At 33.5% G+C, this 15035-nt stretch overlaps 1 protein-coding gene across 1 annotated transcript; it reads left to right on the forward strand.

Moving 5' to 3' along the window:
- Nucleotides 1–5149: 5149 nt before the first annotated feature.
- On the forward strand, nucleotides 5150–7271 carry LOC111896042 (pentatricopeptide repeat-containing protein At5g56310). Its single transcript, XM_023892064.3, has one exon. The coding sequence runs from the start codon at nucleotides 5437–5439 to the stop codon at nucleotides 6796–6798; it is 1362 nt and encodes a 453-aa protein (XP_023747832.1). The 5' UTR covers nucleotides 5150–5436; the 3' UTR covers nucleotides 6799–7271.
- The last annotated feature ends 7764 nt before the right edge of the window (nucleotides 7272–15035 follow it).

The raw sequence follows: 15035 nt of genomic DNA on the forward strand, positions 1-15035 counted from the left end.
GTCCAACTGTTAGTATTGTTGGTTGTTGACTTTGACTGTTGACTTTTGACCATGGTTGACTTCTGGTCAAAATAGGGCTTTTGGGTGTATACTAAGAGGGTACTTCTTTATTGTTGCTAAGTGTCTCATTGTACCTGTCTACCCAGTGTGTGAGAGCTGTGGTTTTTAGCTGTTCTTTTCGAAGTGAGTCGTCTCACTATACTTGCATGTGTGGTAGTTTGTGCATGTTGACCAGTTGGGTCTTAATTGTTGATAATTGTTATATGAGAACTGATTTGTTGATAACTCTTGGACTCCTATGAGTCTATGGGACTGTTGATAGTCCCCAGGGTTAATGATAACCCGTGAGGTGTGATGTTAATCCATAAGAGATGCTATTAGCCCACTAGGACTGCCAATAGTCCTCAGGCTACTGATAACCCATAGTTGATTATTATGTTGTGATGTATGAGATATTTTAGGGAACTCACTAAGTTTTGTACTTACAATTGTGGATTAAATATTTTGCAGGTGCATACCGGTTTTGTGAATGCAGGACTATACACACACATCAACAGATTTATGATTGAGTTTACGCATTGTCTTCTGTAACTTTGATTCTTGAATAATGGTTATAAACAAATGGTTAACTCGAATTTACTTTTACTAAAACGGATGTATTTTATTATTTTAAAAATGAAAATTTTGACCTAAGATTTTAAGACGTTACACATTCAACCTAATAAACTCGTCATTGTAAGTTGAGTTGAATGAATGAGGGTTTAATCCCAATTCCATTCCACGGTTGTATAGGATTTTGCCTTTTTTCAATTTGATATAATGACCTATATAGAAAGTTAACCTTTGATATTTTTTTATTATAAACAATTTATATATTATTATTTGTTCATTTATAATATATTTGTAATATATTTTATTTTATATTCAATAATTTAATTTATTAAGTTCATTTATATTTTTTTATTCTAAACAATAAAAATATATAAATCTTAAAATTATTTTACAATGATAACATCTTATTTATATAATACAACATAGTGAAATTGCATATTAATATTATTTATAAAACAAATATAATAAAATTTTGATGTGATTGAACTCTTAAAAGTTTAATGGAATGTAGAGTTTAATGAGTAAAATAGTATGATCAATGGACTTTTAACAACATCCACAATGGGGGTTTAGTAAGGGTTGAATAAATAATGACTATGATTGAATAAGAGTTGAATGAAGTGCGATTGATGACATGAAGGGGAGTTGAATATGAGAGTTGTATGATCATTTAGTGGTTCAATGGATTTAATTTTCTCATTTTCAATTATTTTTCAAACCAAATATATATTTAATCATATTTTTTTTATAAATTTTGTATTTGATTTATATATTTTTTTAATTAAACCATAAATAATATTAACCTTATTTTTAAGTATTATATTATTGAATGTATCATATTTTAGTTATTGTATTTTTTTTCAAATAAATAAATCAAATCAAATGTTTAAAACTAAAAATCTATTGAAAAAGAAATATATTCATTACCAATCTGATAAATATTACTTTCGATAAAATATTACATTAATTGAAATATTAAACATTAATTTTGATTGTCATGCAAAAAAAATATGCTCCACTAATGTATTTTTAAGTAATGCACTTTTTTTTTAACTATTACATCTTTTATTTTTAAACTTATAATTATGTTTAAAAATAGAATGATGATTATACAAAAATATTAAATTTTATAGGGTTTAATGGATTATGATGTTAAAAGTATTGTTAAATAAAAAATGAATATTGATATGTCAATGATGTGACAATCTATTGAACTTGTTAGGCTAAGGTAGAGGTGACAACCGTGTGTATCGGGTTTGTGTCGTTTCGATATACTAAACGGGTTGAAAGTGTTTGACTCTAACTCGACCCATTTAATTAACGTGTTGTGTCGTGTCAACTCGTTTATTTCGTGTCGGGGTTCGTGTTAGGGGCATACCTTGAAATGTGTCAAGTCATGTGAGGTTAAAAAATTGAGCATGTTGAAAGAGTAGGAGTTGGGTAGACGGAAAGGAAAAAATATAGTTTAGAGGCGGAATAGATGAAGTTATAGCAAATTTAGATGACAAAAATTGAAAGAGTAGGAGCTGGAAAGTCGAAAGATAAAATTGTGAAGATGAGAGAGTAGTTAAAGGGAATGTGTAGTTTGGGAGAATGGAAAAACTGAAACTAAAAACGACTCAATCCGAAGGTTTTCTTTTACTTATTGTTTTGATTTTATATCTTTCATTTTATTTAAAGAATTCAAAAAACTTGCATATAAATAAACCAATCATATTCGAATTGAAATTCTCAACCCTAACCTTGTCCGTTTAATTTAAGTGTCGTGTTGTGTCAACCCGCTTATTTAAACGAGTTGAAATATCTTACCCAAATCCGTTTATTTTGTGTCAAGTTCATGACGGGTTTCGTGTCGTGTTAATTTTTTCACCTCTAGGCTAAAGGGAGTGGTCACCACCAACCCATTAAAAAAGTATTGTCAGCTCAGTACCACATCAGCTCCACTACAAGCTTAATACCAAACCACTAGTCTTTGGAAATGACTATCACTCCATATTATTTATTTATTTACTTATTTTGATATTATATTAAATAAAAAATAATTAAAACACAAAGCTTAGCCAATCACATGCGAAAAACGGTAAAAAAAAAAAATAAGAGCTTAACCAATTACATGTGTCGTCTTCGTAGATTTCCATGGCCACTCTACAACCAAGCCACCGGACACCGAGGTGGTGTTCATACGTGACTTGCCCGTCCACTTCAGCTCTTACGCGACTTTTTGACACTCACTCCAGATAGTCTTAGAGTTAAATGGATTGTGAATAACTAAGAATGTCCGTCATATCCTCTCTAATAAATAAAAAACTTTTTGCCACATGTCCTCTTCTCCTTCATTTGGATACATGTCATTTTCTAGAATTTTTGAATTTTTTATTTTCCACTTGTCATTTTATTAAATTAAAATTTCTCATTTAATATGTAAAGTAATATATATGGAATATATTTATTAAAAATGAGTTATATATGTAATGTATTCAATACATTAAAACCTCATTAATTTTAATAATTCATTTTTTTTTTATTTTTCTTATAAATTCAAAATTTTTAAATTGTTAACATTTTATATTTATTTTTTCTAAATAAACTCATGTAATACATGGGTTTCACACCTAGTGTGTGTGTGTGTGTATATATATATATATGCTTATGTTATTTTGTTTTTACTAAGTATTTGTGTGCCTATGAAATTGATTTTGAGCCAATCATTTAAGGTAATTTAAGAAAGGGTTTTATATTTATTAACTAATTAAAAATAATCAATTTAATCACACAAATTTCAGCACAAGGGTATTTTAGACAGTGAACTGTATTTAAAAAAGGAAATTTTCGGAAATTTAGGGATAATTAATTCTCCTACTTTTTAAAAACTAATTTTTTAAAAGTAATTTAATATTAATTCTAACGCATTTTTTTATAATAACTAAATTTATTCTGTCAGAATGACATTTGGTTAGAATGTTATATTCTACTAGAATATCAGATCATATCATTTTCAAACGAAATAACAACATTTTTTGATTGGATGAACTTTCTAAGATTAACAAATTTTTTGATACAAGTTAAATTTTTGTCATCACATTCTTAAAAAATAAAAATCTTAATATATTATTCTATCATAATGAAACACTCACTAATAACAAAACAAACACAATTTGTAGATTATTCTAACTGAATATTCTACCAGAATATACTATAACATGTAGTTTTATAATTATATTTTACATTATTCTGCCAATGCTTTCTTTTGTAAAGATCATTGACCATTGTTTATATTCATCCACATGCCATCATCCAACCTTCAAGCACTTGATCATCTTGTTCTTTTCACGCATTCTTTGATATTAACTTCCTTAAAATCGAGCATTCTATGATAAAAACTATCATAAAATCGAATATGTAAGAGTAACATTCTATACATTCACCATGAGCATTCCTAAGTCTTTGTCTTGTATGAACAATATTTGATCCTTCTTGGAGGCATTCTAAAAGAATAACATGTATTATGGGTTAGTATTACCCGCTAAGCAACTATACTTGTTGTTAACAAACATTTTCAAAGACATTCTTACATAATGCATTTATATAAATAAATTATGACAGAATACAAGCATTACTTATTTAATAGAAACGATATAATAGAGAATGATAACATATTCTACCAATTTTTTTTTTATTTTCCTATCTTACAATGTTTTTAACTTTTCCTATCTTGACAAATAATAAGATTGAAATCGAATTCTAATAGAATAATAGGCATCTTGAGAGTTTTGACAGAATACATACAACATTGCCAGATTCTCTTTCAAACATTTTTACAAACACCTTTTGTGCAACATATATAAATAATAGAGAATCAAAAGCTCAATGTATAAAAAAAAAACAAATATCCTCGTTGTTCTTTATTGAGCAACAATCTGTTGCGAATTTAAGAATATTTATCCACATCAAGAGAAAAAAGGGGTCTGGAAATGCTAACTGTGATCTCGATTGGATGCAATGATATATTCGACTCCATTGTTTCCATTAGCAATTTAGCACATCCTAATTACATTTTCAACGGGGGTAAACCTAAATAAAATAATGTTGATCGAAAGCAAATCATAAGAATCGGGAGGGAGATAGCTTTTCACATAAATTATCAAAGAAAATGAAACTCAAATAAGAGGATTACATACATAATAGAGAAAAGGTGAAAATTACAGAGTATTTATGTGGCTATCGGCTAAATGGTGGAATAGATAAGGTTTTGATTGAGTTTGAACCTGGATTAGGTAGATTACACAAAGGTATTACCAAACGGAAGAACCCTAATTCAATATGTGTAGAGAGTTTGGTCGATGTTAGTAAGATATATTCCACAAAGGTATTACCAGATAGAAAGAAGAATTGTTTTAGGGTTTGCTTCGGACTGAGAACTTCGCCGAAAGAACTTCGCCGGAAGAATCGAATTGCCAGTGAATGAAGATGGGGATCGTCGACAATAAGGAGATGATGGGAGGTGGTTCTTCCTCTTTTTATTTTGGTGATTTTAAAATCAAATCTCTCATTTATCTAAATTACCATAATTTTATAGTCATGATTTATTAATTTACCCTTATTAATTTATTTAATGATTAAATTATTATTACCTTATTAATTTATTTAATGATTAAATTATAATTAAATTTTATTGGTGTATAAATACAAACAATAAAACATTTGAACCGCATCTTATTGACTAACTCTCAATATATAGTTTTTTTAAATTCAACAGATGAATAGAAGATTTTGGTTGATGGATTTTGCCTTGTATGCTTCACCTTCTTTCCGTCATCCGCACAGATGAACAGAATCATCCATCTACTGAAAAACTGTACTTCCGCCTCTCACATCGACCAGATCCAAGCTCAGCTCATCCACCACCATCGCCACCTATATCTCAACATTACCGTAGCCCACTACTTCATCACTGCCTGCAAATCCTTTTCCCTCTTAACCTCAGCTTACCTCCTTTACACTCGTCACCTCGACTTCAAACCCCACGTCCGCATATGCAACACCCTCATGAAAGCATTAACGCCTCATGCTTCAATATCATTCTACGCCCACATGAACCGCAACTCCATTTTTCCCAACAACTACACCTTCCCTCTTGTCCTTAAATCCCTCTCCGACCTTAAAGACACCTTAAGAGGTCAAGCAGTTCATACACATATCATTAAACTGGGTCATCTTAATGACATTTACGTTGAAAATTCATTGATGAGTCTGTATTCGTCAGGTGGGGAAATGGGGCTGTGTCGCCAGGTGTTCGATGAAATGTCTCAAAGAGATGTGGTCTCCTGGACGGTTATGCTTACCGGATATAGACAATGTGGGAAGCTTAATGATGCATTATTGACATTTAACCAAATGCATTATGCAGGTGTGGCGCCTAATCAGGTGACCATGGTTAATGCGTTAGCAACATGTGCGAGTTGTGGTGCTATTGACATGGGTGTTTGGATACACGAGTTTATAAAGAGGAACTCGTGGGAACTTGATGTGATCTTGGGGACTTCATTGGTCAACATGTATGGAAAATGCGGTAGGATTGAAGATGCTATAGATGTTTTTCTTAGCATGGAACAGAAGAACGTGTTCACTTGGAATTCCTTTCTCAAGGGTTTAGCCATGACAAAACATGTTGAAGAGGTGTTGTGGTGGTTTTCAAGAATGGAACAAGAAGAGGGTATCAAGCCTGATGAAGTGACTATGGTTGTGGTACTATCTGCTTGTGCTCATTCTGGATTAGTAGAAAAGGGGAGAGAAATCTTTTCTTCATTATTTAACAGGAAATACGGGTTTCTTCCAAATGCCAAGCATTATGCTTGTTTGGTTGATCTTTTAGCACGTTCGGGTTCTTTAAAAGAGGCCATGGAAATCATCAAGGAAATGCCATTTGAGCCTAGTAAAAGTGTATGGGGAGCTCTTTTTGCTGGGTGTAGAGCTCATGGGGACTTGGAAATGAGCGAGCTTGCAGCTTGGAAACTTATAAAACTTGCACCAAATGACCATACTTGCTATGTTGAATTGTGTAGTCTGTACACTGATATGGGAAAGTGGAGTGAATTGGAAAGAGTTCAATCATTGATGAGGGCAAACGGGCTTAAGAATGATTCAGGAGTTGCTCCCTTGGAACCCAAATACATGATTACTTATTAGTTATTAGAGATGATTACTCATTGATGGGGGCAAATGGGCTTAAGAAGGTGGTGTTTGTTTTTTGAGCTAATAGAGATGAAACTCGACTTAATCTACTAAGCTATACATGAGTGTTTTTTTTACTTAATGTAGAAAAAAACGAAAGTGTCCTAACCTTTTACAAATTTGCCAATCATTTTTCTTTTTTTTTTCTTCCATTGTGGTCTATCTTTTTCTTAAATAGTTTTAAGGGAAAATGACACGCTTAATTTTTTTTTTCTTTTCGGTTTTACCTGCCGGTTACCATGCCACGTGGTAGCCACGTTGGCTGGCTGCTGACTATGTATCTTGGTTGATGTAAAGCCACGCCAACACACCAAAATGAAAGGAAACGAGAACTCATGATTTTGTAATTAGTAACATCCGTTTTGCATATGTTAGTACACTTTGATACGTATTTAATGTATCTTTCAGTAATACTTATTTTTTTCATATTATTCAAGTATTAAATACATATTTTTGGGTATTATAATGTATAAACATATTTTTAAATGTAAAAACTCACATTTAACATGTTTTTTTATGTATTTTAACCGTATTTTGATTTTTATATAAAAATGTGTATTTTGTACAGAAAAACACTTATTATTATGTACAAAAGATAATTTTAAATGAAAAAAATACATATTAAATATGTTTTATGTAAATCTTTGTGTATAAATATGTACTTTACATTTAAATACATACTTACCATGATTATATGGTTTTAAATGAGAAATTATATATTTATACACAAAAGTTATATAAAAATATTTAATTTGTATAAATATTTATTTAAATATGTTTTTATAAAAAGAAATACATAACAAACTGTATAAATAAATAAAAACGTATATACATATGAAAACATATTATATGTATTCATAGAATATAACATATTTATAGATAGCCAATGACGTCTAGTTCAACTAGGCGGGTGTCGAGTTCTATTACCGTCTAAAGCAGTAAAGCCTCTTAATGAGAAACTGAGTTGTTAAGAATGTTGTTATCTCTTCGGGGAGGGATGTAATAAAAATATCAATAATACGCTATTTAATATATATATATATATATATATATATATATATATATATATATATATATATATATATATATATATATATATATATATATATATAAGTTAATTTACAAAAATATGGTTTAGTTTGGTGGTTGTGCCGTGTTATATAAGTTAAAAGAAGCAAAGGAGCTTAATTTGACCGAAAGTTGGACTAACGCATTGCGTCACGTTCAACATATGTTACTTGGATGGTACATGAAAAATTGTTAGACGCATCATGTTCATATATACAATGCATTGTGTTCATTATTGCATAGAAACCTCCATAAATAACCTTAAATGTTTAACCTAGCTAATGAGAATTCTAATTCAATACACCACCTTGGTCGACAAGAAACCTTAAAACAACCATTTTGAGAGTACAGAAGGCAGACGAAGGGTCGTCAGAGATATGAGGGATCTAATAGCAAAATTGTACGAGACTTCCTATAGTTTGCTTTATTTACCATATTTTGCATTCTTTGTGATTTTTGTTATGTTTTACTTTCTGATTTTGGGTCTCAAACGTTTATTTATTTATTTTTTTTTTTTGTGTTTAGCTTGATGGATCTTTGAGATATTGTTTTAATTTTCTATTTAGATTATTTAAAGTTATTTGGTGGAACTTTTGGTTGAATTTGTTGATGGAATGTGTTCATGTGATTTTTTTTCTATTTTGTTGAAGTTTTGGTGAAGTTTTTGTTAAATCGAATTTTATCCGGTGAATTTGCTCATGTGCTTTTTGTTGAATTTGCTGAAATTTGTTAAATGAATTTATCCTAGACAAGACACAAAAGAAGCCTAAGTGTAACACGTCGTTCTTACTTTTTGAGATATATAAATACAAACCATTATTTGTAAAAATGAAAGTGAAACTACATTACTTTTTAACCAAAGTAGTAATATATGTGAAAGTTGTAGTAGACATGGATACAAATCTCGTGGATATAAAGAACGTCAATAACGGAGCTCGTATTAAGAAGTTATGGTTTTTTGAAGATTACATCGAATTTCATCATTTACGCAGTGCGTAAATGGCATTATGCGGCGTGTAAAGTCAGATTTCTATGATTGTGTAAAAGGAAAGAAGACTATCATCTCTGGTGTCAGTATGCAGCACGTAGGTGCCAAATTACGCGACATGTAGGTCTGTTTTGAGGCTATAAAAGGAGGGTTTTCTCCCTCCTCTTCTCTTTACACCTTTCACTCTCAAAATATCCCTCTCCCTCTCGAGATTTCAGTCCCTCGTGCTTTGATTTTGCGTTTTTGAGTGTCATTAGAAAAGCGTTGAAGTTTGGAAGGATCCTTATAAGAAAAAAAAACATCTAAGTTACACTTGCAGTCTTTCAGATTTATTTAGTCGAGTAAGTTACACTTACTCTTATCTGTAAATGAATTTATTCTTAGTCGTTGTTATGAACCCTATAAATATAAGCATGTTAGCGTGGTTTTTGGAATTCAAAAAGGGTTTATGACAAAATGGTTGTGCCTCCCGATTGTCTTGATTAGTCGTCACACCCCGACCAGCGGCGAAAACGTCGGGTTGTGCGACATCGTCATGGATCACAGTTACTGAACATACATTGAACAGTACAAAAAAATGATAACTTCTATTATTACCGAATAAAAATACATCGTCGTTGTCTATAACTAAGACATAATACAGATCTACTAGTTTGGCGTTTACAAAACATGGTGCAAAAAGAAAGTTTTCAACGTGCGATTTCTTCCATCTACTAATTTTATTAATAACCAAAAGTGTATTTATAAAAAAAATTGGTTGACCAGTTTTTATAAAAAGTGTATTTTTTTCTAACCAAAAAGTATAAAATAAAACGAGTTATATAAATATTTTGGACTTATATAGAAACATTATATTTTTAACCCAAAAAGTATAAAAATAAAAAAGATATATAAGCGTTTTGAACTATATAAAAACATTACTTTTTCTATAAAAATTGAGATTTGAAAGTGCTTAATCAACTTATAAAATTTAAATCTACTTGTAAATTCGTACAAGTGTGTCTATTTACTTGTTTAGTACATTACGAAAATATATTTGTAAACCTTCTTATCGTTAAGTTGATAAGTTCTTATACTAACTTATATACATGTGTTGTATCGTCGTACAAGCGTTTATTGGTTCAGTTTAAGTTCCATACCAACTTAACTTTGTAACACCCGGTTTTAAAAGTGTTCAATTGTGTCTTCGGAGGTCAAGGGCATAAGCGTAATTTGGCGATTTAGTTTTTTATGGGTCTCGGGTTTTATTCGAAAGGTTTTAAGGCTTGGGGTGTGGCTTGGAGCGTAGGGTTTCATGCCATCTTTTCGTGGATATAAATTTCGTTGGAAACGGACTTAGAACGAAGGAATTATAATACTTCGAAGTTGTTGGCAGAATTAGTCCCTGAATGAAAAAGTTTGCATTTCAGCCCATGCATGCAAGGTGGTAGCCAGGTGAGTACGCCCAATGTAGGCTGGGGTACGCCCAGCATAATGTTGGATAAGGAGTCGCGGGTGCTAAACACGTACACCAACGTAGTGTTGGATAAGGATTTGAGTATGTTATCGATGAAAATAATTAAAAGGTTGACTAGGAATGAGTGGAAAACTCGGTTCGTGGGGTCCATGAATACCACAGGGCATTCGTCAGACCAAAAGAGCATAACAAAGAATTCTTAATGACCGTATCGAGTTCGGAAAGCAGTTTTTTTGGAACATCCCCTTCTCGGCCTCGAAGTTGATGATAACCGGTTCTTAGATCTATTTTAGAGAAATAATTAGCTCCTTGAAGCTAGTCAATAGATCGTCAATCCGAGGGAATGGGTATTGGTCTTTGACTACGAGCTTACTTAGTTCCCTATAATCGATGCGCATCCTGAAGGATTCGTCCTTCTTCTTGACAAACAAGACCGGAGCTCCCTAGGGTGAGAAGCTTGATCAGCTGAATCCTTTGCTTATCAACTCACTTAGTTGGCTGAATAACTCCTACATTTCGGTGGGAGCTAACATGTAGGGTGAATTGGCAATTGATGTGGCTCCTGGTATTAGGTCAATTCGGAATTTGATCTGCCTTTCTGGGGGTATTCCCGGAAGGTCTTTTGGAATTACATTCGGGAAGTCACATGTCATCGGGATGTCTTTAATGTTGATTTTCTTCTTTGGCTTTATATACAACATGAGCGAGGGACGCATAGTTCTTCTTGTGTAGGCACTTTGGTGCCTTGATGCACGAAATAAGACGAAGATTGGCGCCAGGTTTATCACCATAGATTATTAGGGTTTCGTGATTGGGGAGGTGAAGACGAACGGCCTTCTCGCGACACATAATATCAGTATGGTGGGGACTTAACCAATCCATGCCGATTATCACATCAAAACTCTTAATATTTACTGGCATCAAATCTATTTGAAATGAATGGTTGTTTAGTGTTAAGGTGCATCCTACATAAATATCTTTGGGTGATTCGTTTTTCCGATTAACCATCTCCACCGTCAAGGCTTCATTTAGCTTCTGGGTTGTTGTTTTAGTATGTGTTTGAATTTTTTACTAACGAAGTTTCGCTCAGCTTCACTATCAAATTAGATGCCAGTGAAAGTGTTGTTAAGTGGGAACGTACCAGTAACAACCGTCGGGTCTTGAATTGTCTCGCCCTGACCCAAAGTCAAGATTTTTCCTAATCCACCTGCCTCCTGGTTGTTGGCTTTGGGGCATTTGCGTCTAAAATGACCGGTTCCTCCACATCCGTAGCAAGTGTAACTAACCCCAACGTTATTGTTATTGTTGTTGTTGTTAATGTTGTTGGTGTTGTTGTTGTTGTTGTTGTTGTTGTTGTTGTAGTAAGTGATGTGTCCTTTCTTGTTGCATCTACTACAATACAACTTCTGGCAGGCTCCCTTATGATGGAAATCTTGTTACATTTTGGAAGGCTTCCAACATATGGTCTTGTTGGTGTTGATCTAGCAGGTGTCATGGTCGCATGGACAACAACAACATGCTGCTTCTTCGAGGACCCTTGAGTTGGCTGTCCCTTTCTCTGACTCCTAGACTTTCGCTTCCTGCTGTCACACCCCTGAACCAAGGATGGCGGAAACGTCCAAGGATGGAGGACTTCATGTGTAGTATCATAACAACAATGGTAATAGTGATGAAAGTAAATACAACCAACATATATATAATTGAAAAAGTTACATCATTGTATGTATTACATGTTTCAAATTCAAATACAATATGTTGACAAAATAAGATAAGTTTGACGCCTTAACGTCCCATCCTCAAAAGTATTTTGTTACCTGCTTAGCGATTTCCTGAGAATACAAGCAGTTTGAAAAGTGTCAACACAATGGTTGGTGAGTTCATAAGTATTTGGATATCTTTATGAAAAAGCTCGTCAAATAATGGCCTAGTTGTTCCAGAAAAATCCGATATTTTTCTTAAAGTGAATAATGTAGTTTTGTATCCGAAAACTGTAATGTATGAGTAGTCTTCCTTATTTACAGAAAATAATGCATGATTATTTCAATTTAAACGCATATGATATTAGTGAAACTCTCGAAATTTCTTAAATTTGTTAATATTTTCTGTGCGTGTAGTCCTAAATCTTAGGACCAAGAAAGTAACAAGTATTGTCCATACTTAAAATTATAAACGTGGTATCACATGATGTGTAGTCGTAAATACCGAAACCGAAAACGTGCAGTAATGCCCGTACTTATTGAGATAAAAGTGATTTCAAAATCGTCATAAAGCTCGTTTAAGTTTTATAAAAAAAAATCCCGTAAACTTTATGTATTGTTATATCCTTATGTGAGCCGCTATAATCATACTTAAGACTAATGAACCTGCCACGACGTTTCTCAGGCGTCGATTAACTGAAATGACAATTATCACCCGTAGACCTGCAGGTCCAACTGTAGCTAGCAGCAAGGTGTGGGGTGTCAAAACCCAATATAGATCTATATATAACTATCACGTTCTCCCTCCGGGAGACTCTGATTATAACGTACAGGATTTTATATTCCGCACTCGGACGTACGGAAAGAGAGTGTCTCACAATTTAGGTTAACAAGTTTACTAGTTGTATGCGGGAGTGTAAAACCTTTCTGTATGAATGTACCCTTCTCGTACGTGTGTGTTAGGTGATGTATTGAAAACTATACTTATTATAGTTTTATCCAAAACGTTTGTAATATATAAGAACTCTGTTATGAAAAGGTCTTAGGATTATAAAATCCAATAAACTATGCGTATTATAGTTTATGTGTATGTATACGTGTTCTAAATGAATGAATAATCTTATCATGAGTGACTTATTTTCAGTTTAAGATGATAAAATTTACAACATATCACATTCAATACTTAGAACTTGACAATATACACCTTGCTCAACACAATACAAAGTGTAGTAAAAATTACAAGCTGTTAACAAATTTTCAGCCTTTCTACACTGTTTTTGAAACTTTATAGAAAAATCATACGAAGTCGAAAACTAAATCCGTAAATTCTGGGAGTTCCCAAAATGTGTCTAGTTTACTCATAATTTTTACCATGATTTTCAATGACCTGCAACTTAGGTGAAAAAGTCCATAATCACAGACTGGTCCGGTTTGGTGTTTGAAATGATAGGCAGTTTTGTAAAAATCACCATAAATTGTAGAAAAATTGTATGGAGATGTGCAAGTAGTCATTTTAAAGCTAAGAAGTGGAACTACATGCACCTAAAACAGTTTTGAAAACTAAAATGTTTAAGGTGTCCAAAACAGTCCGTGAATGGAGTCCAACTTTTCTGATGAAAGCTGTTAGAAAGTTTTAGTTATGTTCTTGGTGTTTTAACTTGTATTCCCCCCCTAAAAACTTAAGAAACATGAAAATGTAGGGGTATGAACTCACCTTATGTGATTTCAGTAGATAAGTGTTGAAGAAAAGAAGTGTTCAATCCAAGAACACTAGAAGGATCGCTTGAAGATTCGAAGCTCTAACACAATTATAATGGAGTTTGTGTAAGATATCCATGATTTGAGTGGAAATAACTAAGATAATCATAAAGGAAATGGATTATGCTTACCAAAGGTGGAGGAAACTCTCAAGATCAGCCCTTGAATCTTGGATTTCTAGAGAGAGAGTGAGAGAGAAGGAGTTTGATCTTCTTGTGAAAGTGAGAGCAAATGAGAGAAAAATGGGGAGAGAGGGTGAATATCCAGCTCTCAAAGTATGGGAGGTGGCTTGTGAGGGAGGTAAAAAGTACAAGGTATGGTGGGGAGGAGTGTGGGTTGTCATGGAGTGGACATGGGGGTTGCTTGCGTCATAACTAGGGTAAGGTCAACACTTCTTCTTTTGTACTTTACCAACTCCTTTTTAAATAAAATTTTACCCTTAAAATGTGATTAAATCATTAATTTAGGGGTCCTATAATTAAAAATAAAGTTTTGGGTGAAAATCCCATGTCAAAATAATTAAAAATGGGCTTAAAACGCAAAAATATGCAAAACCGGGGCGAAAAATGCAATTTCCAGCGAGTTTCTTCGGATCCCGGCCGAGGCTCGATCAGCTGGGCTCGGTTCGGACGCGGAGGCTGAATCCGGAAGCGAAGGCGAGAAGCGGAAGGCGGGTTCGGTCCGAGGCAGCTATCCGACGCGAAGGTAAGGTTCGGTTCGAAGGGTGGCTAGAACCGAAGCTACTGTGGTGAACAGTAACTTCGGTTCGGACCTTCCTTCCATGTGAGGTTCGGTTCGGACCTTTCCTCTTTGCGTGGTTCGGTTCAGATCTCTTTCATGGCCAGGTTCGGTTCGGATGAACAGTACTTTCGGTTCAGCTCATGAACAGTACTTTCGGTTCAGCTCATGAACAGTACTTTCGGTTCGGACCCTCATGAATAGTGCTTTCGGTTCGGAGGGTTCGTTCCCTTAAGTCCGTTTTTCGCGTAGACTTCCGTTCTTGGGCTATTTTCGCCAAATTCGAGGGTCGGGATGCCCCGAGTGATTATAGAAAGTTGGGAGAGATTTCGAGAGAGATTTTGAGAGAGATTCCTCGTTCTCAGAGAGATTTGGGAGAGATTTGACGTACTTGGAGAGATTTCGCATACGAAGAGATACGTGAGAGAGATTTCACATACTTAGAGAGATTTGGGAGAGATTTGGGAGAGATTTCACATACAAAGAG

Source organism: Lactuca sativa, chromosome 8 (assembly GCF_002870075.4).
Source record: "Lactuca sativa cultivar Salinas chromosome 8, Lsat_Salinas_v11, whole genome shotgun sequence".
Lineage (NCBI taxonomy): Eukaryota > Viridiplantae > Streptophyta > Magnoliopsida > Asterales > Asteraceae > Lactuca > Lactuca sativa.